The sequence below is a fragment of the Alligator mississippiensis genome, chromosome 1 (genome assembly GCF_030867095.1).
Source record: "Alligator mississippiensis isolate rAllMis1 chromosome 1, rAllMis1, whole genome shotgun sequence".
In the NCBI taxonomy this organism is placed as follows: domain Eukaryota; kingdom Metazoa; phylum Chordata; order Crocodylia; family Alligatoridae; genus Alligator; species Alligator mississippiensis.
The window spans coordinates 152,387,943-152,413,813 of NC_081824.1; the positions used below are offsets into that span (position 1 = coordinate 152,387,943).

The 25,871-nt window shown below is 42.3% G+C and overlaps 1 protein-coding gene across 1 annotated transcript in view; it reads right to left on the reverse strand.

The window, feature by feature from the left end:
• Positions 1-25,871, reverse strand: part of TARBP1 (TAR (HIV-1) RNA binding protein 1) — an 85,390-nt gene that overhangs the window by 30,496 nt on the left and 29,023 nt on the right. Inside the window, exons 13-20 of the mRNA XM_059715535.1 lie at positions 22,003-22,100; positions 17,948-18,109; positions 16,125-16,318; positions 15,434-15,695; positions 15,152-15,340; positions 5,123-5,322; positions 4,656-4,727; positions 2,198-2,318 (exon numbers count right to left, since the gene is read on the reverse strand). Coding sequence (XP_059571518.1) covers positions 2,198-2,318; positions 4,656-4,727; positions 5,123-5,322; positions 15,152-15,340; positions 15,434-15,695; positions 16,125-16,318; positions 17,948-18,109; positions 22,003-22,100 — 1,298 coding nt within the window. The remainder of the gene's footprint in view (positions 1-2,197; positions 2,319-4,655; positions 4,728-5,122; positions 5,323-15,151; positions 15,341-15,433; positions 15,696-16,124; positions 16,319-17,947; positions 18,110-22,002; positions 22,101-25,871) is intronic.

The following is a 25,871-nucleotide window of genomic DNA, read 5'->3' on the forward strand; positions in this document are numbered from 1 at the left end:
GCTGGTCCTTCTGGCTGGACAGGTCTGGTCGAGATGGAGATCAAGAGGGCGCCACTGAGGGTCACTTTTCACTGCCTTTTATCTGTCCTTGGCAGACTTTGGTGACTCCCCAGTTTTCAGGTTTGCCCAATCCAGGGGTCACTGACCCTCGTGGGACTTCCCCTCCCCCCCCCCCCCCCCAGTGGCTACTGGATGGCATCTGTCAGCCCCAGGGGTCGTCCGCATGTACGTGCAGGTTTGGGAGTCCATTGATGAATTTAGAATAGGGCTCTGGGAGTGGTCGATCTGGAGATACTCAGGCCAAAAGTTGGTCTCTGGCGTTGATTAACTCAGGCCAGGGCTTCTAGCCCTTGATCAGTGACATTTAGAGATTTCCCAGTTGTTACATTGTCTTCTATTGAGTTCTTCCCTTGGTTGATCTGCAGCTTCCAGGTGATAACTGCTGTCTGCTGCTACCGTGTTACACATTCAATCACTGATTCACTCCCTCTTTCAGGGGCCAGCCTGATACAAGGAAGGGCAGTTTGATTCCTGCCCTTGTTAACATTGTTACAATGTATAATTTACTTAGGAAACTAAACACATTCAGTTGAAAGTTGAAAGGTGAGGAGCATAAAATATAAGCTACAAATGCCATGGCACACAAATAGATAAAAATACCAAACTACAAGGGGAGATAAAAAATGCACACACAAATTTTAAAACACAATTCCTTATCTTAAAGTGAAAGAGAGAAGAAGGAAGAAAAGGTAGAAAAAGAGAAACATATCCAAAGAGGGGAGAGCAAATGCAGGCAAGAGAAAAAGGGGGCTTTCTGCTACAAACAATCTGCTATTACAATCTGTAGTTTTTAAGAGCTAAAGGGAGCTGGATTTTACAGCTAAATTTGTCATGGTGGAAGCATCAGACCTCTGCTACAAAGTAACAAAATTCATATTTTATAGCCAAACAAGTGCTCCGGCAACAATTTAAAAATCTGAACTCAGATCTTCAGCTGTGGCATTCTATATACAATTCCACAAGCTGGGGACATAGCCCTCAACTCCTACACACACTTATGTCCAATTTTGACCTTTATGCCAGTAAAATGCAAATGCAGAAAAATGGGAAGAAAACAGAGATGATCATGGACAAAAAGCTATTCAAAATATTAATGAATATTCAGATAATTTTTTAGCTGTAAAATGCTGGGGCTGGAAGAAAAAAAAATGAAAATTAGATTTTCCCCCTCACCCTACCGAGATGGAATGGACAGACGAGTGAGTGCATCTATCTGGAATTTAAGTTTACACAACAGGTCTGTAAAGCTGTAAAAGAAAATAAATAACAGTTCAAAATAACAATCCCCAAGGATGGCTCAGCCTAGTTTAGGAGTGAAGTTCCCAAGGTAGCTTTAAGCTACCATTGTATTCTTTCACCTTTAATCCAGCTGTCCACTACTCCAGTTCCTGAACAGAAATTGGAGTGGCTTAAAGATTAAACACCAAATTATACCAACAGGATCTCTCTCCATGTGCTGTGGTACATGGAAGGTACAGGCTCAGGCCCCAGAGTAGCTACCAGAAAAGAACTTCCAGAGGAGGTCTTCCTAGACATGGGCGATGTTCTCGTGGAAAATACATCAGCTCCTGACTAGCCTTATGCCTTGCTGAGGCAGAAAACAGTTCTGGTGAAGATGAGGATTATACCCACCCCAACCCTGACAGAATATTATTATTGTTTTATTATAATCGATAAGCCAATCTTCAAGGAAATGCCTACCCATAACCTAGAGAGCTTACTAGACATAAAATGTACTATATAACATGTTAAAAAGTGCTGATTTTGCCTTGCTCTTCCCAGAGTACCAGCAACCAAAATACAGATTCTTAAGACAGTGATGCTTCTGATTGGAGTGCAATAAACTCAAAATAGCTCACCACAACCAGAGTAACAAGCCAGAACCTGGCTATTCGGACTGCTTCAGTTCTGGCTGAATAAACGCTGATCTCACCTTCCAGCAAAAATATAGCTAAAGAATAGTCAAACCACAAGAACAAGTTTTTTTGGAGGCAAAAAGAGAGACACAAAGAATTAAAAGCTATGTATGGTATAAAAGGAGGTTTTAACCATTTCACAGTATTGCTTTAATTGTCAGTACCTTATATTTCAACTAATTATTAGTAGAATGCCATTAAAATAAAAATAAAATGTTTACTTTATCAAGGAGTTTGGTGACAATGTCTTCTACAAACATCTTGTGCAAGTTATTTGATTCATCCAACAAGCACAGGAATTTGATGACACAAATTCGCACATAATGCTCATCTCGGTTTGTACTGTAAAACAGTTTAATAACAAAAAAGGAGAATAAATTTATTTACATATTAGCATCGTAGAAAAAGCAGGGTTAAAAGGGACTTTAAGGTCACCTAATCCAGTCCCCTGTTGGATCATCTCTGACTACACCACCTGAGCCAAGTATAGGTTAAGTAAAGATTAAGTGATATAGCCCGTGGGCCAGATCCAGCCCGCAGAGGAGCTTTGTCTGGCCCACAGTGGGTCCCTCAGTCCCACCTGGCCCATGGGCCATCACAATACCTCCCTAAAGTACTACCTCAGTATTATTTTAAAAGGATATAGCTATTTACATATGCAAGTGAATACTTACATTTTGAAGAGTCACAGGTTTCTAGGTTTTCCATGCAACAACTGAAACATCTACTATTGTTAGGGACCTATGTAAAATGCACTTTTGGGGAAACTGCAAAATCAGCAGTTGTTTGCAAAATTAACTTAAAAAATATTTAATAAAAATCAAATGTAGCCCACCTGGGAGGAGAAGGCACTGGCTGGCAGGGTGGCATGAAGCCAAGATGGTGGCCACCTTCTCGTTTCCCCACCCCCTGGGGCCTCTCTGCCAATCAGCAGCAAGGGGAGGGGCCGCCACCAGGAAATGCCCATGAAAATCAGCTCTTTGTGCTGCAACCAAGCTGTAAAAATTTCTTTATCTGGTTGTAAATTAACTACACAGTGGATTACAAGGCTGGAGTACTTCTACAATTGTAGAATTGGAAAAAACCACATCCTGACAGTCTCCCAAGTTGGAATTAACAAGGGAAGTGTAAGTAGGTCCCGAGCTATGGTGGGTGGGTACCACAGAGAAAAGAACATACATCTGACACCGAAGATCAAGTACTTGTATGGCCCTAAAGGTTTACGTAGTGAAACTGCCATATTTACTAAAATTTAAGATGAGCCCCCAGTATTTAGATTCTACACACGGAAAATTTATAAATTTGGTGTCAAGTTTCCATGTATAGAATTTAAATATTGAAGGGTTGTCTTAAATTTGTCCCCAACTGTGGCAGCAGAGCACACAGGCAATGGGGACAGGCAACAGGGGAGTCAGGTGGCTCAATCCCTGCCCCTCACCCCCTACCCCCTGTCAACTATCTTCCCTATGTGCCTGTGTACCTTATCCACCTGTCCCCCTCCCTGTTGCTTTCCCCCCTTTCTACCTGCCCCCAGTGCCTGACCCCTTAAATGCCTACCCCACTTGTGCCTGTTCCCCTCTGCAAATTACTCTCAGCAGCTCCAGCCCCACTCTGGTTTGTGGCACATGGTTGCTCCATCCCCAACCCTGGAGCAATAAGTGGGGTGAGGGAGCAGGGGGGCACATGACACAGACGCCTTGTCTTACATTCCAGTAAATACAGTAAACTACAAATGCTCAGACCCAGAGTTCAAAGGTTTGTCAATCAATTAAACTGAAAAGAGTTACCATATACAATGCGATTTCTTTCAGTTGTGTGCATCTGACAGCTTACTTACTTAAAACATCTATTTTTCTATAGCATGAACTATGTTTTAAAAATTATAGCTGCCTGTTGAATTTGGCTTCTGTGACTGACATTATTCTATCCCTGCTTTCCATATTCATGAATTCCTCAACCAAGTCAAAAATCACCATTCTCTGATCTCTACTATAAGTTTTTTGACCACACAATATAAGACTACACCTGCAGAGGCTTATGAACATGAGTAGTTTTACTGACATCAATGGAACTGCTCACGTGTATAAAAGATATGCTTGCACGTAAATTTTTACAATAAAAAGGCTCAAGAGGGTTAGTCATTAAAAATTATTCATACTTAAATTGTGATAAGCCAAAAGCGTGGTCTAGAAAAGACTTAGAAACTTGACATTCAGAATTAAAGGTCCGTTTCAACTTCCTCTGCTGCTTAGCTTTATGGAAAAAAAAACACATCATCTGTGTCTTGTTTAAAATGGGTATATTATTAACCTCAAAGGGATATTATAAAATTTCAATTATTTTTTAATATGAAGTCTTCAAATGAAAGGCTGTGAATGCAAGCAGTCATACTGCATTTGTTAACTACAATTCCTAGATAACTAGCATGAAAATTATGACTTACGAAATTTCTGAAACTTTAGTAATTTGTAGAAAAGAATTATCCTTACAGCGTGAGTTAAATGAGTTTTCCCCAACTATTAAGTGCTGCCAGCCGTATGTGCATGAAACGTGAAGTTTATTAATGTGTTCATAAGAATCTGGCTTCAAAGAAAAACAATATAATGCCAAGTCTCAACATCAATGAAGGATGCAGTACATAATATTACATATTACAAAGCCTATTTTCTTAATGCTTACCTTTCTGTGACAACATTTGCTGCACATTTATCTCCAAGATTTTCTACAAAGGCATGTACATCCTGAATAAGTCTTTTCATATGAAAAAGTATGCAAAAGAGAATGAGAATATGAAATTAGGATACAAAAAAACAGATTCTAAATCCTTTATCTATTTCAATGGAACCAACCTTTTTGGCAGGTGTCACTAATTAGCCTTGCACTCTCAAGTATCACCGCAATCCCCTTTATCTGCTCAATCTACTGCTCTTTTTTGCTCCCTGCCTGATCTGATGCACTGCTTTCAGCTTCCTGCCTTGTCTGTTACGATGCTGCCTGTTCCCTCCCCAGTCTACCAAGTGCCACACATAAAGGTTGCCTCTGCCACTTGTGCTTTGTGTACTTGAAGGCTGTCCATCCCAACCTATTTTGTAACAAATACTAGAGCACAAAATCACAGCCGTAATGCAAAGCTAGTATTTTTATACCTTTGATCTCGCCGGAATACAGTTCCAAAGATACAAGCCTCCATAAGAAGTTCACTGTATTCTCCAGCATTCAAGAAGGGATTCTCTGAAATGTGTGTGTCATCAGAAGTAGAAAGTACCCAAGACTGACAGCAATAGCTAAGTACTGTATTAAAGACTCCCGTCCTTGTAGTGGACATTTCAACTAGTCTGCTTATCATCTGAGAAAGGGATCAAAAGAGAGAAAGATCAAAATTTAAATTCCTAATAAAATATGTACTTTCTTTGAGTGTACTGCAGTATTACTCTAGTATGCTGGGTTTGATTCTCTCCTGCATCCAAGATCTGCTCAGCATGTTGGGTATCAGGGATGTCATATGGCCAGTTACGTTTCCCTGATTCTGCAAGTTTAACTGGGTAATAATCAGGGAATCTGGTTTTCTCCGATTAAAAAAAAAAATCCCCAAATTTCAGATTAAAAAAAGTAACCCAAAATACACATTTATCCATGATCAAAATGAAACACCACTAATACATATATATATATAATCTACGTATTAGTGGTGCGTGGTGTTTAATTTTAAAATCGAGGAAAAGTGCGGATTTTGGGTTACTATTTTTTTAACCCGAAAATTGGGGATTTTTTTAATCAGAGAAAACCAGGATCCCTAGTAATGACTAATCCATCCATATGTATACATTTTTATGTAATATAACAATCCAGTTTTAACATGCATGGAGACTCATGCATTTATCTGAACTTCAAATAATTGAAATAAATGAATGAGTTTATTTCAATGGGTGGATATGCTTGGCATTGGGCACTTATACTAATGGAGAGATCCTACTTCTATTCCCAAACAAATTTATTTGTACATGTCTAAAGGCATCTTTCACAATTTATGTAAAGGATTAAATCCATGGAGACCTTAAAGTTAAAACATTTGAATTACCCAAGTGAAAAACCATTTCCACAACATGTGAAAATACTTTTCCTCCACTTTGACATTTTAAATAACTGAATACATTTTCAGCTTTTCCATAAAAACAATATACAAACATTCGTAACTGTCTGGATTCAGTTTAAGTGCAAGAAATTTCAGGCCCAAAGGAGCATAAGTCTTTAAAAAAAAAATGAAAGGAATTTCAAAAGGAAGCAGCTCAGCTGTGGCTAATGATATAATTATCATTTCATTTCATAGATTTCATAGATTTCATAGACATTAGGGCTGGAAGGGACCTCGGAAGATCATCGAGTCCAGCCCCCCGCCCAAAGGGCAGGACGTCAGCTGGGGTCATAGGATCCCAGCAAGATAAGCATCCAGTTTCATCTTGAAGGTGTTCAATGAAGGCGCTTGAACAACCTCCGGTGGCAGGCTGTTCCAGACCTTGGGGGCTCGGACAGTAAAGAAATTCTTCCTTATGTCCAGCCTGAAACGATCTTGTAGTAGTTTGTGACCATTCGTCCTCGTCATCCCTTGGGGCGCTCTGGTGAACAAACGTTCCCCTAGATACTGGTGGTCACCCCTGATAAACTTGTAGGTGGCCATCAGATCACCCCTGAGCCTGCGCTTTTCCAGGCTAAAGAGCCCCAGGGCTCTCAGCCTGTCATCGTAGGGTCTGCTTCCCTGACCTCTGATCATGCGCATGGCTCTTCTCTGGACTCTCTCAAGCTTCTCCACATCCTTTTTGAGTTGTGGAGCCCAAAACTGGACGCAGTACTCCAGCTGCGGCCTCACTAAGGCCGAGCACAGGGGGAGAATGACGTCCCAGGATTTGCTTGAGAAGCATCTATGGATGCAAGCCAGCGTTTTGGTCGCTTTACTAGCCGCAGCATCGCATTGCAGGCTCATGTTCATCTTATGGTCAATGATGACCCCCAAGTCTCTTTCTTCCATAGTGCTAACCAACATAGCACTGCCGAGCCTATAAGGATGCTGCGGGTTTTTTTTCCCAAGGTGGAGAACCTTGCATTTATTGGCGTTGAACACCATCAGATTCTCATCCGCCCACTTGCTGAGCCTGTCCAGGTCAGCCTGGATCATCCGCCTGTCTTCTGGTGTGGATGCTTTGCCCCAAAGTTTGGTGTCATCGGCGAACTTGGCCAGTCCGCTTCTGACTCCAGTGTCCACATCATTAATGAAGATGTTGAACAGTATGGGTCCAAGGACAGAGCCCTGGGGGACCCCACTGGTCACAGGACACCACGATGAGTGACTTCCATCAATTACTACCCTCTGGGTCCGACCCCGGAGCCAATTTTCCAGCCAGCGGATCGTGGGGGACCCAAGGCGACAATTGGCCAGTTTCTCCAAGAGACGATCATGGGACACCAAATCGAAGGCTTTTTTGAAGTCAAGATATATGACATCAATCTCATCTCCCTTGTCCAGGTGATAGGTCACCTGGTCGTAGAAGGAAATGAGATTGGTCAAGCAAGACCTACCCCGCAACAAACCCGTGCTGGCTATCCCTTAAGATGTTGGCGTCGGCCAGTCCATTAAGGATGGCCTCCTTAATAAACTTTTCTAAGATCTTCCCCAGGATAGAAGTCAGGCTGATGGGCCTATAGTTAGCCGGATCCACTTTCCTCCCTTTCTTGAAGATAGGCACCACATTGGCCTTCTTCCAGTCTTCGGGCACTACACCAGAGCGCCAAGAATTTTCAAAGATCCGTGCTAGAGGCTGGGCTATGATGCTCGCCAGCTCCTTGAGTACCCTGGGGTGAAGATTGTCAGGGCCGGCTGACTTGAAGGTATCCAGCTTCTCAAGATGTTCCTTCACAAAGTCAGCATTAATGGAGGGCAGGGGATCACCCTCACCCGGACTTCCCGGCCCTGTAGCAGGCACAGGCGTCCCATGGGGCTGATGAAAGACCGACGCAAAGTACCTATTTAATAGGTTGGCTTTTTCCTCGGCGTCAGTTGTCAGTTGCCCCATCTGGTTCAGCAGGGGTCCAACATTGCCCCTGCTTTTCCTCCGGCTCCCCACATATCTGAAAAAGGACTTTTTATTGTCCTTGATGCTCAAAGCTAGCTGGAGTTCAGTTGCAGCCTTGGCTTTCCTGGTCTGCTCCCTACAGGACCGGACCAGTGCAGAATAATCCTCCTTGGAGGTGACTCCCATCCTCCATCCTTTGTAGGCCTTTCTTTTTAGCCTCAGGAGGTCTGCTAGGTCCCTGGAGAGCCAGGGGGGCTGCTGTGCCCTCTTGCTGCCTTTCCTCCGAGATGGAATAGACTTAGTTTGTGCATTGAGGATCGCTCCCTTGAGGAGCAACCACTCTTCTTGAACTCCCCTCTCCCTGCGGTCACAGTCCCTTAGGGCCTCACTGACAAGCCTCCTGAGCTTGTCAAAGTCGGCTTTCCTGAAGTCAAGGACTTGCGTGTTGCTGACTGACTTGCCAGCTTTTTGGCGGATGGTGAAGGTGATCAGCTCGTGGTCGCTGTCACCCAGCTTCCCATCAATCACTAGGTCGCCGACTAGGTCCTCCCCAGTAGCCAGCACCAGGTCGAGCAGCGCTTTGCCTCTTGTTGGCCCGTAGACTTCTTGAGTCAGGTAGAGGTCATCCACGCACGAGAGGAAGCTCTGCGACCGCTCAGATTTTGCTGAGCGATCCTCCCACGAGATGTCTGGGTAATTGAAGTCACCCATGACAACCATGGTCCTGGAGCAAGCTGCCTCAGCCAGTTCCTGGGCAAACTCCTGGTCTAGCTCAGGACTTTGGGTGGGAGGTCTGTAATAGACTCCCACCATTGTGTCCGCTGTGCCGTGTTCCCCACGGATTTTAACCCAGAGGGTCTCCAGCCGTCCACCCTGGTCGCCAATATCGGCTTGCAGGGACGCGTAGCTTTCCTTAACATAGAGAGCTACACCCCCGCCCCTTTTCTCTACACGATCCCTCCTGTACAGGGTATAGCCATCTATCCCCGTGGTCCAGTCATGGGTGGAGTCCCACCAGGTCTCCGTGATCCCCATGACATCGTAATTGTTTGCACTGAGCAGGAGGATGAGCTCCTCCTGCTTATTCCCCAAGCTCCTGGCATTTGTGTACAGGCAGGCAAGTGCCCCCTGGGGGGCTCCTTCCTTGCCCACAGATTTTACCAGGGCTGGGGCGGGCTCCCTTGAGTGCCGTGATCCGCTGGCTTTGCAAGGATTGTTCAGCGGGCCAGCAGTGGCGGTAGTCCCCCCGTCCCCCAGCGGGCTTAGTTTAAAGCCCGGTGGAGCAGGTCAGCCAGTCTGGCTGAGAAGAGCCTCCTCCCTAGGGGAGAGAGGTGGAGACCATCTCTTTCCAGCAGCTCGCTGCCTCTCTCGCCAAAGAGCGGGCTGTGGTCATGAAAGCCAAAGCCTTCCTGACGACACCAGCGCCGCAGTCTTTGGTTGACCACATAGATCCTCCTGTCCCTTCTCAGCCCATAGCCTGAGACTGGGAGGATCGACAAGAACACCACCTGTGCCCCTAGACCCTTAAGCCCCGCTCCCAAATCCCTGTAGCGCCTCATGACCTGGCTGGGAGTGCTCCGAGCCGTGTCATTGGTGCCCACATGAATAAGGAGCATGGGATAGTGGTCTGTGGGTTTGAGGAGCTTGGGGATCCTCTCCGCAATGTCCCGGATGTGGGCCCCTGGGAAGCAGCAGACTTGCTGGGCTAAGGGGTCAGGGTGGCAGATTGGCCCCTCCGTCCCCCTCAGGAGGGAGTCTCCCACAACAAACACCTTACGTTTTGTCTTGGGGAGAGCAGGGGCGGGAGTTGCAGTTAGGCCCATGTTGCCTGTGGGGGCCGGCAACTCAGCAGGCTCTGCTGGGGCAGCAAGAGGTGCATACCTGTTGCTCAGTTCTGGCGGGGGAGGGGCCTTGGTGCGGCGGGCCTTAGGGCCCTTGACCACCTTGGTCCATGCCCCTGGCTGGACACAGCAGGAGGTCCCAGAGTCCTCCTCCGGCCTGGAGGGAGACTGTGATCTACCCTCTGCCTCCCGGGGGAGAAGGGCCTGGCAGTAGGAGTCTATCTCCTGCTTGCAGTCCCTGATTTCTTCTGAGAATGGCTTAGCAAAACATAATAAAGTTTAGAGATGGCCAGATAATTTATGAAATCAGGCCATTTTTTAAGAAAAAGATAGTTCTTTGTTCCTGTTATACAGCCTCTTTCACATATGAACTTGTCTTTGTAAACAGAAAAAAAATGTGAATTCCTAATAAGAACTAAACTATCTCAAAAGAAGGCTTTTTAATTTAACTCTTGGATCATATTCTAAAGGGGAATATCTTTCATGTAATTTAACCATTCTAGAAATATTTCCTAACATACTTACAAAAAATCCAAACACAGATTAAACTTTTTTTACGAAATGCAAAGAAGATGGTTGTTGGAGGGAACTAAATTATTGTCCTCCGATTTGCAAAAAGCAATCATTTGGCTCGGTATTTTAAAAAGGATTTCTAATTCCTTCCTGAGATAATAGGGTAGGAACCCATCCCATAAAAATATAAGTTTAAAATCTTGAACAAATAACATTAGTATGGGCACAAGGGGGAGAAAGGAAAAAACAGAGGAAACAAAACATAAGCACAGCACTTTGAGCACCTCTATGGAAGCCTTTCTATATTTTATTATAAAAACAACCCATTTTTAGCTCAAAACACCCATGCCCACTTTTGGCTAGTGTTAAAATGACAAACGAATGCACTGTAGCACACGCACATTTTAGCTGCATTTCCTAAGCTAAAAACTATATGTATACCTATACAGGGATCACTGGCAAGGAGCACTGCCCAGGAGTTAGGTACATATGTATGTAAATTGACACCTACTTAGGTCTTTTATCTGCATTTTCTTATGAAGGAGTACAAAGTAGCTCAGACCATATGCCCTTAGTTGTGTGACCTTCATTACCTCCTTGATGCCTGTGGTCATTGTATGTCCCGCTGGAGACAATGGGATAGTTGTCACAGAGACTCAAGACTCTCAACAATAGCTCAATTTTATACCTTGACATGGACGTGTTTAACACTAAGACAATAACTACAAATATTTAAACAAATGGGGGGGGGGGAGGGGAAACGGGACACCCAGAATGACTACAGCTCATAGGTTCAGACAACACCGAGTATGCGACTGCCAAGTGCGGAGGCCGGCAGAGTAGGGGACCAAGCAGAGAAATCAGATATCAGTTGCTAGTATGTGGAGATATTTTACTTTCATAGACCGAGGCAATAATGCATCTTCTTTCAGCTAGGACTTATACAAATTTTGCAACTGATAACCTTATCTAAATACTACTAAGCTTATATGCTGCTACACTTAATTTTAACATATATTTGAAGTGCATTTTTAAGAGAATAAACTGACAGGAAGGAGAATAAATGGCCGTAAAAATCAAGAATACACTACTCTATTTACTCAATTTTAATATTAGGATTTTTCCTCATTTAACATGGGGGCAAACCCTTCACCTTAGAATCAGGTATAAGAGCGATTGGGGATGAGGGCAGGCATCTGCTATGGCTCAGGCTCCAGCCCCTAACTAGGGTTAAGGCTGCAGCTGCAGCCACAGCCATACACCCCCCCCCCCCCGATCTGAACCCTACCATCTCTCCCCGCTACAGCCTCTTCTTCCCCCCACCATTTCCCACATTTATGCAGCCTCTGCACCCCTTATCCTCACCCCACATTTACAGGCTCCATCCTACGGCACTAAGCATAACCCCAGCTCAGCTGCTATGGGGCCTGCACTGGGGCCATGCTCCGTGCCACAGGCTAAAGTAGGGATGAAGCCTGCCCGCATGCAGCAAAGATAAGGACAGGTGGAGGGGCAGGAATGGCAAAGAGAGGCCCTGACACTGCGCGGGGGGGGGGGGGGAGGTGCACAGCCACGGAACAAGTTGCTTGACCTCCCCACACCACCTGCACCCCCACTACCTGCCCACCTGCAGGGGTAGGAGATGAATTACAGCCAACCATCCAAAATTAGATTGTATACATGGAAAATAATTATGTACTGCATCCTTCATTTCCATGTACAGAATCTAATTATTGGGGGATAGTCTTAAATTCAGGGTCATCCTAGATTTGGGCAAATAAGGTATTTGAAAACTATGTCCAACATCTATGCATTTATATAAGAGGATAAAAAATTTTAAAGAATCTAAATTTCTCATTTTACAATGAACTTCTGTTCTTTGCTATTTGCTTGCCTCTTAAAAGGATATTTCAGTATGCCACAAAAACATACCATCTTCTGTTACACTTATTACCAAAGCATCTAAGATAATCTACATGAGACCTAGGACTCTCTTTTCCTTCTCTACCAACAGTAGGAAGACAGTGAAGTAAAAGATTTGTTCTGTGCATCACAAACTGACCGTGTCCCCTGTCAGCTAAACGTAAGCATAGGCTTAATGAAAAACTCAAAATTTATCCAACTACCACACAGTTGTACTGCAATACGACAAAAACTTCCTAATCTTAAATATAAGAAAGCACCAATAGTCTCAGATTCCATACTGCATGCCAATCTTTGGCACACAATGACTTTTAAATTCAATTTTTAATTAACACGTCAAGAAAATCTTCCCAAATTTTGACACACACACACACACACGCACGGACGGAAGTAAAAGGAACCACTATAATTTACACCAGATTGGACTAATAGTCATTAAATGGTAAATTTACCACCAATAACTTGCATAGTGATATCAGGGGCGTGATGCCCTTAAGTTTCATATTCGATACAAACAATAAAAAATTATCTGATATTAAAACACAGGAAAATAGGAACATTCAGTTAATTCTAAATCACCTTTAAGTCCCGCTAGCCTAGTGAAAATTATCAATGGTTACTAGACAACTGAAGGATAGGAAAATGCTTACCTCATCAAAATCAGAAAAGATTAATTTCCTACTTTTCAAAATGAAAAGTAACCAAAACAGGAATGCACATGGCAGAATTGGCTGTAACATTATACTCATTTTTAAGATGAAAGAGTCTTTGCCTACAAGATTATGGGAACATTTGTAATCAAGAGCCCCAGAGAAATAGGAGTCTCTAAAGCAGCAGTAAATGATGGCTTTATTAATGGTGAGTAGTAACAGACAGATCTAACTCCAATTGTTAGTGATCTAAGTGGCACTTAGGCTTCTCCGTGTCTAAGAACAAGCCTCTTCCCTCCCTGGTTCCCAGCCCTGCAAAACCTTTAACACATCTTTTGTAGCACACCTTATTTAGCCATAAGGACAAGTAATAAAAAGCAGAACCTTTTTGCATTAACAGTTGTGCAGAGATTTGAGCCAGATGGCTTAGGAACATACTTAAATACCTAAAAACGTACAGATTACTAATAGATGGAACAGGACCTGGTGCTATATGTGCTTTTATCAAGTTCCATAATTTCTTGTACAATAATATGTACATGTTCTTTTTAAGAGAGATCTGCATGGATACACTTTTCCACAATCAAACTGTTCATTATAAAATTTGGAAATCCTGGACTGATATGCAAGATTGTCTGGTCTGTATGCAAGATATGGAATACTTGAAAAAATGCACTAATCAGAACAAAAAGAACACTGTATTTGTTTTCATGAATCCAGAAGATACTGGATAGACAGAGGATAACCACTAGGGCTATGCAAAGCTTTGGTCATTGATTCGATTCAGTGGAGATTCGGCCTGATTCGGCAGCCAAATCTCCGAATCCAAACCTCTAAATCAATTTGGAAAGATTCAATGATTTGGACATAGACACAGCTTTAAATGTTTTTTCTACATACCTCAAGGTACCAGGAGGCTCATGAGGGCTGAGATGGTGGGACAGATGGAACATCCCCACAGGACCATAGGGGGGTGGTTCCCAGCGTGCTCAGCGGCAGACCCAGAAGTGGACCAAAAGCACTTCCAGTCCACTTCTGGGTCTGCTGCAGAGCACACAGGGGATTCTCCCCCATCCCCCCGCCTCAGCGACTGGTGCCTCCTGGCTCTGGGAGGGGCACCCAGGGTTCCCCTGTGACCAATCGCCAAGTCAGGGGGACCATGGTGGGGGGGGGGGTCCACAGCCAAGCACATGGGGGGGGCCCCTCTGGACTCCTATGGGATCCACCTTACCAACTCAGCATTCATAAGTCACGCTTGGTACCTCAAAGTATGTAGAAAAAACACTTAAGGCTGTGACTATGGCTGAATCTGCATCAAATCTTCAGATTTGGATTCGGCTGAACCAAATCAGGACAGTGATCCAAATCAACAAATCGAATTGCTGTCCCTCGATTTGGGCCAAATCCAAATCGAATACGGCCTGTTTCACACACCCCTAATAAAGACCTGCAAGATGAAAAATACAGAACCCTTCCTACCATGAAAAGGAAAACTGGATGTGTCAAACCATAATCAGATGTAGATCCTCTTACTTTTAGGTTATTATACTGAACCCAGCTCACACTGGTAATAACTAAAATCAGTGCCACCTAAGGATTCTCTAGTGATCCTCTGTGAAGTCATCTTTTCCATGTAGTCCACAGCAGTCTTCCTTCAATCACTTACTAATCCCCCAGTTGCAAGGTTCCGGTGACAAAGCATTGAACAGACGTAAAAATGGAGCAACCTTTTCTTATCCCTAGAAGAAAGTTCTTCCAGATGGGGTTGGAATTACACTTTACAGCTATTTTGAAGATCCTTTGGCCCCAGTACTCTCAAAACAGCACCTTTTTCAAGTGAAAAAAATCACTTAATTTTAAGAGGAAAAAATTACAACCATGTTTTAAAAAAGAAAGCTGTCTCAGCCTAATAAAATAGAAAGAGATAGTTAGCGGTCTGAGTCCGAAGTCAGACAGAAGGTAGAGCAGGGTAGCACCTTAAAGGCTAACTTATTCAGAAAGGCATTAACTTTCATTAGAAAAAAAGCCTACTCTGTAATAGCATCTGACAAAGTAGGTTGTCACCTATGAAAGTTTGTCATTCTGAACAGAATCGTCCTTCAAGTTACCACCCCTGCCCTGCCTTCTTAATGCAATAAGCTAGTTTTACAAACATTTACCAAAAAAAAAAAAAAAGCACTTACCTCTCTTATTTTTGCATATGCTTGACCTTTGCTACTTGCTGCAACAGCAAGAACCTCAGTATCAAAAACAACTTGAACAAAGGCTTTTAAATTAGACCAAAATATTAGCTGTGTGTTGCTCAGAGAGGATATAATTTTCCAACCCAGATCAAATGCCTCAATGCAGAGAGTCTCAGATGAAACCAGAAGCTGAAAACACAGAGCAGGAAGCAGTGTTTTATTTTGGGGGGAGAAAAAATATCTCTGGCTATTACTGCCTTTAAACTGCTTTCTGTCTCTTACCTTGGGAATAAGTACTTTCATGCAATGAAACACAGGTAAAACCTGCTCAGAAGGAAGAACAGTTAGAGCTTCCAAAGCAGACTGGAAAGTTCTTCTTGGTCTCTGAACTGCAGGCAAAGATAATTCCAAAGTCTCATCTTCTGATTGTGGTATATGGTTCTGATACTTTTTTAAAAGAAAATGAAGGCAAACCCACTGATCATGTATGTAGCAGGCAACTGTTTTCCCCCATCCTTGACAAGAAGTTGATTCTTCAAATAAACTGCAAAAAGAGACCATATGTTCAAGTCCATACCAATACATCAGTTTCCCTATGCACAGACTGTATGTGATCATGTACTACCCTAACACAAAAAAGAACAGAATCAAAAGTATTTAATGGGACTTGAAATTGCCATTTAGACAACTAAAAGCCTTTTTATTGACTTCAGTGAGTTTGATTGAGCCCTACATTCCAGATTTACAATGGAATAGGCTGAGATGAGACAACCCATTTAATCTCCACCAAGATCTGTATCTAAGAAGCTGGAAGACTATTTGGATAAGTTGCACTCTTTATTTAAATTAACATAAAAAAATTGTATCTTGTCAAATATTACTAAATAAGACAGGCATTTTAGATTTGCTTTACTTGGTGTTAAAAAATTTATCATGGAGAATGATTCATACATGATTCATAGCACAAACATACCTACTTTTTTCTTCAATAGAAGATGGCTTCTTTAATACTTGATTAAGTTGAGCAGAAGAAATAAATCTTTTTAGGGTCTCAACAGGTTGCAGAGATTCAAGTTGCAGTTCAGGTTTCTGATCAATAATCTCACACACCACAGTTAGTGATGCCATACTAACTACCTTCTGAATCTGTTCTTCAAGTTTTGGTTCCTGGTAAATTAAAATTAAGCATAAAGAGTAAAACGTAGCGCAATTTCCTCTGGTAAGGTAAAATATAGCAATATATATGAAAACCTGACTACAAAATAAAAAAATAGAGAAAAAACAAGTAAGTACTGTATCCCGCAAATTACAGAAACTCACTCCAGAATATTCTAGCGCTTATGCACCTACAGTTATTTATGGTTGACCTGCAACTAAAGTCAGCCTTAAATTCCTATTTTCTATTTATAGCAAATTGATTTTAAACAGTTTATTCAAATAGCCACACATCAACTTCTCTCGCAAATTCTAAACTTAAATTCTGCTATGGAAAACCGAACCGAAAAGTAGAATTCAGGCACATGAAATCACAATCCAAGCTTGTAACAAGAGCAACTAAAGTGGTCTAGAAGACAAAAATAGTCATTCCTAAGAGGGAGATATATTCCATCCGAGAAGAGTAGGAAGCAAGAGAAACTATGTGACTTCCTACCATACAAGATTCAGTTTAGTACTAATTAAAGTGATTTCTGTAAAAAATCATACAAGTTCAAGTGAGGATCGATGGGGCAGAGAAGCAGATTACTTATAATTGACAATGCATACTGTCAATATGCTTGGCCATTTTCAAAACCAAGTTATAATGGATTATCATAGAATATTTGCTGAATGCCTTTAGGTATCAGGAACACAAAATTGTTCCTCATTCCTTTCCCCAACAGATGACTGAAAAAATTTATAGTACGCACTTAGAGCAGAGAGTATCCTTCAAGCAAAACACATGCATTAAAAGATGCATTGCACACACATTCACAACTTAAAGACACCCAACTGTAGTTAATCATAAAACTAACAATGATTTCAAAAGAAGTAGCTGACGGTCTCATGAAGAACAGTTTAGGTGAACACTTGTTGGTTATAGGAGCTTAAAAATTCCACTGAAAGATGCAGCAAATTGTAAGGTACTCGCTTGCCTTATGTGTTAAAAAAAGAACTTAAAAGATTTCTTGTTCTTTCTCCCTTCATGCTGCCTTCAAAAATACACTTAGGAAATTAAATCCCTATAAAAATATTTTTGATAAAGCAAATGCTCCCAGATCAAAAACTCATTTCAGTAAATTCCAAAAATGTAAGGCTCTCTAGCAGTATTAATTCAAACATATTTCTCATATTTAATAACTTATTTTCTTCTTTCTGTTGCTAAACACATATTTGGGCTTTATATGTAAAAAGTATTTTAATACAGAAACTATGATATAAAATTAATCTTTATCATTGTGTACTTGAAAATGTAACAGTGTATTCATATGAGGGCCTGAGGAACAGGCTTACAGTTTATTCTATTTTAAAGATATCAAACCTTTTACTGTAGCTGAAGAAAAAGCATTCGACATCACAATCCATTATTACAACCAATAAATTGCTTTTGTTACACAGCAGTTTTGTAAGTTAACAGAGAATTATAGTACTGCAATACTAAATATGTCCTTTTGCAGCTAAGCTACAGACCATTTACCTGAAATATTTAGCTACCAATGAATTACCTAAGTATTCTGCAAAATATTATATTCATTAACAAATGTTATCATATAATCAGCCATTCCTTTACCCTGTTGTTTGAAAGCATCTAAAAATTACCTGTTCACTGCTTGCCTCCTGCAGACTATGAATAGAGGCATTTGTCAAAGAAGAGGTGAAATTCCAGATGGATGGTCCCTTTTTCCAACCAATATTCGATGATAAATTTACCAGCTCTGATACTAAAGCCAAGTATAAATTACAACGATCCAAATCTGAAACCTCAAAAGAAGAAAAAAAATTAGCATTAAAAGGGGAAAATTTTCAACTAAAAATCAGACACAACTAACAACTTCTATAAAAAAAAGTCAGGAGCAATCACAACCACTAAAATGTTTTCTTTTCCTGTAACTAGGGACAGTTCCTCTCCTTTTCTACCCAGTTCCCATCTATTTCAAGGATCTCTGAGTAACCATTAGCAGCAAAAAACCCGACACATTGAAATAAGTTTCCAATTTTCTTTTCCACCTAGAAGTTTTGCCCTTCTTCCCATATTGGCCTTGGCAATCAGTTTTACCAAACTCACCACTGCCCTCCCTACTCCTGAAGATGTCTCCTCATCACAGATAAGAGTCCCAGGATAAAAACAGACTCTCATTTATCTTCTTACTTTGCTTCACTACCACATTCATCTTTTGGCCTGTTGCTTCTGTCCCTTCAGTCCCTGATGCTCACACCATTTTATCTTTTTCCTCATTCTCAAGTGTGGGGTCAGTCTGCAGGTGCGATCCAGTGCAGTGACCTGGGCCTGCATACTGGCTCTGCCATGTGCAAACCCAACCCTGTGCACCGACCCAACCCTGCATGCTAATCCTGCTGCAGGCCCATTTCTGACTGAAGAGCAGCCCCATGTGCCATCATGACCCAACACACAGGGCCATGTTTGTCCAGTCCGCATGATCCCCCACCAAATCATGCGGACTCACGCTCCCCCACCAAATTTCCAGACCTATGAGTTCCGCAGGATGAATGACAGGTACATGGGCCAGCGGTTAAGCACCTCTGATCTAAAACATGTCAAACACAAGCTTAAACTGCATAAAAGCTTCCAGCAATGGAGAAAAAACAGCTTCGAGATAATAAGTTCCAGTACTTAAAACACCCTCATCGTTAGAATGTTCTTTTTAACATCTAAACTAATTCTCCCACGCTGTAATTCAAGTTATTATTTCTTGTCATATCCCATATCAATAGAGAACTGACTGCCATTCTCTTTCTAACCCATCCTATGGGTTCTTGAAGATTGATCAAATCCCTCCCTCAGTCTTTTCTTCTTTAAACTACATAATTCAAATTCCTCCAACATTTCTTCATTTCATTGTTTTCTAGACCATTCATCATTTTTGTTGCTCCCTCCTGGATGCTTACAAATTTTGTCCACATCTTTCTTGAAATGGCATACCCAAATTGAACAGAGGACTTCAGGTATATAGTACTTTCCACTTGCCTTCAGTGTATTTCATCCTATTTATTTAACACACTTTTCCAATGTATCAAGGTGATATTTTTCTCTAGAGACGTAGTTTTCAAACGTTTAGGCTGTATACCCCTTTATCTGCAAAATACTGCTGACTGTACCCCTACACCTTGCATGTGCATCTTTGGGAAGTGTCAATACCAATATCTACATGCAGAAATGCTATTACTCACTGCATACAGACTAATCAGAAGCTCCATCACCATTGTTAAAATTTAGCATTGAATATCTCCAGGGGTACATGTACCTCAATTTGAAAATAGCTACTCTAAAATGTCTGTTACCCCACGCAGCTACATGCCATTGGCAAATTTGCTAAGCATACCTGTACACTCAATTGCATTCTTCAAAACATTAATAACAATACTGAACAGCACCAGATGCAGGACAAACCCTTATGAAACTTCAAATATTTCCTCCCAGTCTAACATGGAGTCATGGATGACCACTCTGTGAGCACACTATTCCAACCACTTACAAACCCTCTTAGTTTCCTCTCTAGACTATATTTCTTTACCTCACTTGTTTTGTGAGAAATAATGTCAAGAGCCTTACTAAAGTACACATACATTACACGCACTGCTTTCACTTTGATTTTTTGTTTTTTGGGGGTCTTGTTTGTTTGCTTTGTTTTTACAAGAGCCATCACCTTATCATGGAAGAAAAAACTGGGTTGATTAAGTATAATTTGTTCTTTACAAATCTACATTAGCTCCTAGTTATCACCTTGATACATTCTAGGTAGGGGTGCACCGATACCAATACCAATCCGATTCCAATATGCAGCCCCAGAGCATGGAAAGCGGCAACCAGCTGGTAAGTCCGTTGTGGGGCAACAGATGGCTGGAGGGAAGGGATGGGGGAGGCAGATAGAGGCCCCTGCGGTGAGGGAAGGAGTGGGACTGAGGCAGGGGCTGCCCAGCCAGGGTTGTGTTTATTGGGGGGCAGCTCCCGCAGCTGCACACAAACCAGGAGGGCATGGGGTGTCCCCAGATCTGCATGCGAACCAAGGACGGGCTGCTGCTGCTGGCTGGGGCTGGCGCTGGGTTCTTCCCAGCAGGTGGCTGGGCTGGGCTAGGGGCGGACAGCAGCAGTGTTGGGAGGGGGGGGCTGCGGAAAATGTTGGGGTGACTAGCCCCTCAGCCCCCTCCCAGCGCCACCGCCCAACCCAAGTGCAGCCAGGCACAGCCCCCACCGGGAAGAGCCCAGCACAGCCCCGGCCCAGCAGCCCACCCTTGCCCTGCACACACATCTGGGAACACACGCCCCCCAGCCCCCAGGCCCCCCCAGGGTGCATGCAGCAGCAGGAGCCCGCCTCCACCCCAGATGAGCTGCAGATCCTTCCTATGCCTTGTGCCATCTCGGTGGGCAGTGCCTGCCCCTGCCCCTGCCCCACCCCTCTCTCACTGCAGGGGCCTCAATCTGCCCCCCCCCACCCCTTTCCTCACGACAGACTTACCAGCCAAACCTGGCTGCTCTCCAAAATGCCAGGCTGCGCTCCTGTACACCCATGTACTGTGCTGCAGCTGCGATCCAATATGGGACCCATGTATTGGTGCACCTCTAATTCTAGGTGGTTAGAAATTGACTGATGGTATGCTCCACTATTTTTACAGGTACTGAATTAAACTGATTGGTCTGCAATTCCTTGGATCCTGCTTTTTTCCATTTTTAAAGTTGGACACTGTTTGTCCATCTCCAATCTTCTGAAATACCTCACAAGCTCCACAATTCTCGAAGACGAACCTGCAATTACTTTGCCAATTCCTGGATTACTCTAGTATAAATCCCACCAGGTCCTGCTGATTTGAAAGCATCCGTCTTATCTATGTAATTTTTAACTTGTTCTTTCCTTTTACTAGCTGATTACCTACACCTCATCCCCAAGACTGACTGTGCCTCTCATCTAATAATTAACTATAAGACTGAAAAAGTAGGCAATAAACACAACAGCCTTTCCTGCATAGTATATTATTAACTTACCCTCTCCGTTCAATAAGGGACCTAACACTTTTAACTCTTTGCAGAGTTCTGTGTCAGTCTGATGCATACAAATGGTGATTCGCAGTTTTTTAGGTAGTTAAACATTACTGACTATCAATGCATCATTTTAAGACTTTCACTAATACAATAAAATGGGAAGATTTTAAAATTTTCACAAGCCTATAATACACTACAATACAATGGGAGCAGGACAATAGAAATGTGACTGCAGGAAGTACCAAAACACCCCAAACCCTCAAACTGACAGATGCATACCTCCTAAATCCACTCAGTCAGTACCTCTGCTGGACTTTAGATCTGAGCAGTGACATACCATATGGGCAAATATAAAAAGCTCCTTGTCATTTTCTGTTGCAAATGCCAACTACAAAGTCAATTTAATGGTTAAAAGAAACCAACTAATTTTTCATTTGTATTGTCATCTTTGCTGAATTCCCTTCACTGAAAAAAAACCCGACATGCCTCAGCAGGTTACTGTTAAAACAAGTTTACCATGACTATTTCTATGTAAAATGATGTTCTGAGGATTGGAAGTATTTTGTTTAGAAACTTGTAAAAAAGTACTGCTGAATCAGATTAACAAGCAAAAATGCACCAAAACAAGTAGACAGCAAGTCTTTCAGGAAATACTTACAGAGTTTAAATCACCTGTAGTAAGCCTTCGGAGAACAAAATCCAAAACACTGTCTACAGAAGTCTCAACACACTTCCAGAGAAAAGTTAATACCCCATCTGTACAGAAAACAAACAAAAAAAAAATCACTAACACGATGGAAAAATACTTTGTTACAGATGCATATTACACAAAGTGGATTCCATTACAATAGCCAGCTTCTACAGGAATATTCAAGTCCTTAAGTATTTAGTTTAATCAGATGCTGCTTATTTTACTGTACAGTATTTCAATGGACTCTTTTTGAGAGGATATGCCTCTGTTTAGGTAGAGGATTATAAACCACTGCACAGGACATAAAAATAAGAGTTTTTAAGAAATATTTATCATTTTTCTTCTTCTTAGCTTTAGGCATCCTATGCTGAAGAACATGTACAATGCTCTGTTTCTTAAAAAATACATTAAACTACATGTTGAAAATCCCTTAAATTAGTATTTAAAATATTTAGTATATCTGAAGGGCATTCAGAGTTCCACATCAAAGCTGATAAATTAGGGTGTCCTACTAATAGCCAAGTAAACCTCTAGTTTGTCACTTTCTGCGTTTATCAGATGCCAATGCAAGTTAATACCTAAAAAGACGTCCATAAAAACCTCAAATGCAGCGTTCTAGGTTTTTTTGGTTATAGCTGGTCTAAGAACATATGTAGACAAGGTTCTTTGGGTAGATATATCTTTTAATGGAGCAACTGAGTAGTTGGGGAAACATTTCTTGCAAGCTTTCAGGTATTATCACACTTCTTCAGGCATATGGCATTTTTTCTGTTCTGAGACTCCACGGAATGAAAGAATCCAGTATAACACCTGAGCATATGCTTAATTTATAAGCACTTGAATAGTTTTTCTATCTAAGCATATACTCTAGGGTTTTACTAACTGGGAATCCATAGTAGTTAGAACTGTTCTCAAACTTCATTACATTGCATTATGGCATTCCAATAACCCTAATTATGTGTGAGCACTAATTTAATCTTTATTACAAGAGTTGCTCAGTCTTGACTTTGTACAGTAAAGATAAGGCTGTAGAACAGGTTCAATTCACACTCAAATTTCATACTTCTCTGAAACATTCTTTATTCTCTACTCTCTCTACAAAAACATTTAGTTTCTCAAAAGAAAAAAATTAGAGCAAAATTCCTTCAACTGCCTTTGAAGCTGGAAAAGTACCTTTTTATATTAAACACAACACAACACTTCCCAGAGATAAGACTATGAGCTCCATTTCATCAACCTCCTGGATACTAGAGGTCATGGACTAAACATAGACATTGGATTTTTGATACATTATAATCTGCCTGGCAACCAACTCCCCAGCCCAGCCCCTGGCTTCTTTACTTTTCATTCCATCCAGGAAGAGCACTCACCAACTGTTGAAACTTCCTTAGCCTAACAAAGGGTTTTTGAACTCGAAAGCTTGCTTAATAACTATTCTCCAACCATTTGGGTTGGTCTAATAAAAGATATCAAATTCACCCAAGGAACCTTGTCTGTCTTTTTATATAAAAGGCAGACAAGGTTCCTTGGGTGAATCTGATATCTTTTATTAGACCAACCCAAATGGTTGGAGAATAGTTATTAAGCAAGCTTTCGGGTTCAAAAACCCTTCGTCAGGCTAAGGAAGTTTTAACAGTTGGTGTGTGCTCTTCCTGGATGGAATGAAAAAATAAAGAAGCCAGAAGCTGGTCTGATTTGCATACAAGACAGATAGTCAGTGAAAACGTAGATAGAGGTATATAATCTTAGTTTAATATAAAACTAAGATTATATACCTCACCAAGAAGATCATATTTGCAATCATACATATATGTGTTTGAAAAAATAATCCTTTGGCTTCAGACAAACTGAAGAATGAGCACGCACATTAGAAAAGATCACTGTAGGCAAAAATGTCACTTGCCCAATGCTTCCAGGGGACAACATAAGAGGCACCTACATTTAGTAATTTGGGGACTGTGTGGCAGGTTGCGTTGGGGTTTTTTTTAATGGGGAATAGTTTTTTTTATATGAATTCAGAAGTGAAAATAGTTATGTTACTTTCTTAATACTTCCTCAAGTATTTTATCTTTGAGTAGAGCACAACCAAAAACTACTTCACCCTAAAACTTATTTTCAGGAAATTATGAGCTAATGAGAACAAAGGATTATAACTGAAACAACAATATTTACCATTAAAGGAAGTTTAGGATAGAGTCTGACTATGAAACATAAGAACACAAAATACATTCCCATGACAGTCTACAGATGAAGACATACATAAGTTACAAGAGTAGAGACTGAAATGAATAAATGTGGCAAAACGTTATATTCAGTCACTAACATAAGTCAAGGCACTTTTCAGGTGAGCCATGCCCTACTGGCACTAGAAGTGCACCGATACATTGGTCCATATTGTATTGGCACCGATAAAAGGAAAATTGACATTATCAGCAACCAGGTTTTTTTGGCTGATGTGGCCAATAATGTGGCTGATAAATGCCGTGTGTGTGCATGCAGCCGCAGCAGCTTGGACAGCAGTGTCTGGCTGGTAAGTCTCTTGTGGAGGAAAGGAAGGGGTGTGGGGAGAGAGCAGATCGAGGCGATGCAGTGAGGAAAGAAGTGGAGTTGGAGTTGGGGCTGGGGCTAAGGCAGACACTGCCCAGCCGGGACAGAGCGGGGTGTGGGACAGAGACGTGAGAGGCTCATTCAGAGGACATGGATCTCGCCACTACGCACACCCCAGGGGAGGCATGGGGGCATGTACCCCCAGATCTGTGTGGAGTGAAGCCAGGCTGCCACTGCAGGCTGGAGTGGGGGCAGCACCGGGCTCTTCCAGTAGGGGGATTGGGCCGTGGCTGTGCTTGGGCCAGGAGGCGGCACGGGGGGGCTATGGGGTGGTCTACGATGAATTGTGGGGAAGAGCCTGGCGCTGTCCCTGGCCCCAGCCCACAGCAGCGGCCCACCCTTGCCTCATTCACAGATCAGGGGTCACATTTCCCCCATGACTCCCCTGGGGTGTGCACAGCAGCAGGACATGCTCTCCCCCCGCCACACCCCACCAGACAAGCTGCCAGTTCCATTCCATGCCCCACCCCGCCTCGGCTGGGCAGCACCTACCCCCCTCACTGCAGGGGCCTCGATCTGCCCCATCCCCACGCCCCTTCCCTCCTCTCCACCCCTTCCCCCACAACAGACTTACCAGCCGGATGCTGTTTTCCAAGCTGCTGGACTGCATATTGGCAATCAGATTGGTACCGGCCAATATGGCTCCTTAATAATCAGCCATTGATACTGGCCCAAAAAATCTTTATCAGTGCACCCCTAACTGGCAGCACAAGAAACAGGGATAATGCATCAGTACTGAAACGAAACCAAAAGCCATTGTATGCCCTTGCTGCTCTAAAATAGAGAAATCAATAGAACAAGGAGAGGATATAAAAGCACAAGAATGGAGTCTTTCTTTTTGGATCGGCTATGGAACTGGCAGCTATGAAGCAGAGCTTTAGCTTCTAGAAGAGTTATTCAGAGATATCTCTGAGAATTTCTTCAAGGTCTTCCACATTGACTTTTACATCTGTGGGAAAGGCCACAGGAGGCCAATCAAAGCCTGATATTTTCTGTGATGATTTAACAGTCAACATTGCTTTACTTTGAACAGGTAAAAGGTTCAATTAAACGAGAAACCAGCCAGGATCTTGCAATAAAATGAACACATTCAAAGATGTTCCAAATCATACTGGGTTTATCAGCAATGTTCACTGTTTATTAAAATGACTCAAACTGGCTCACTTGACTGCATTTGTAGAAGTCTAATATCGCTAATTTGTTTGGAAAATCAAACTACATATTTAACT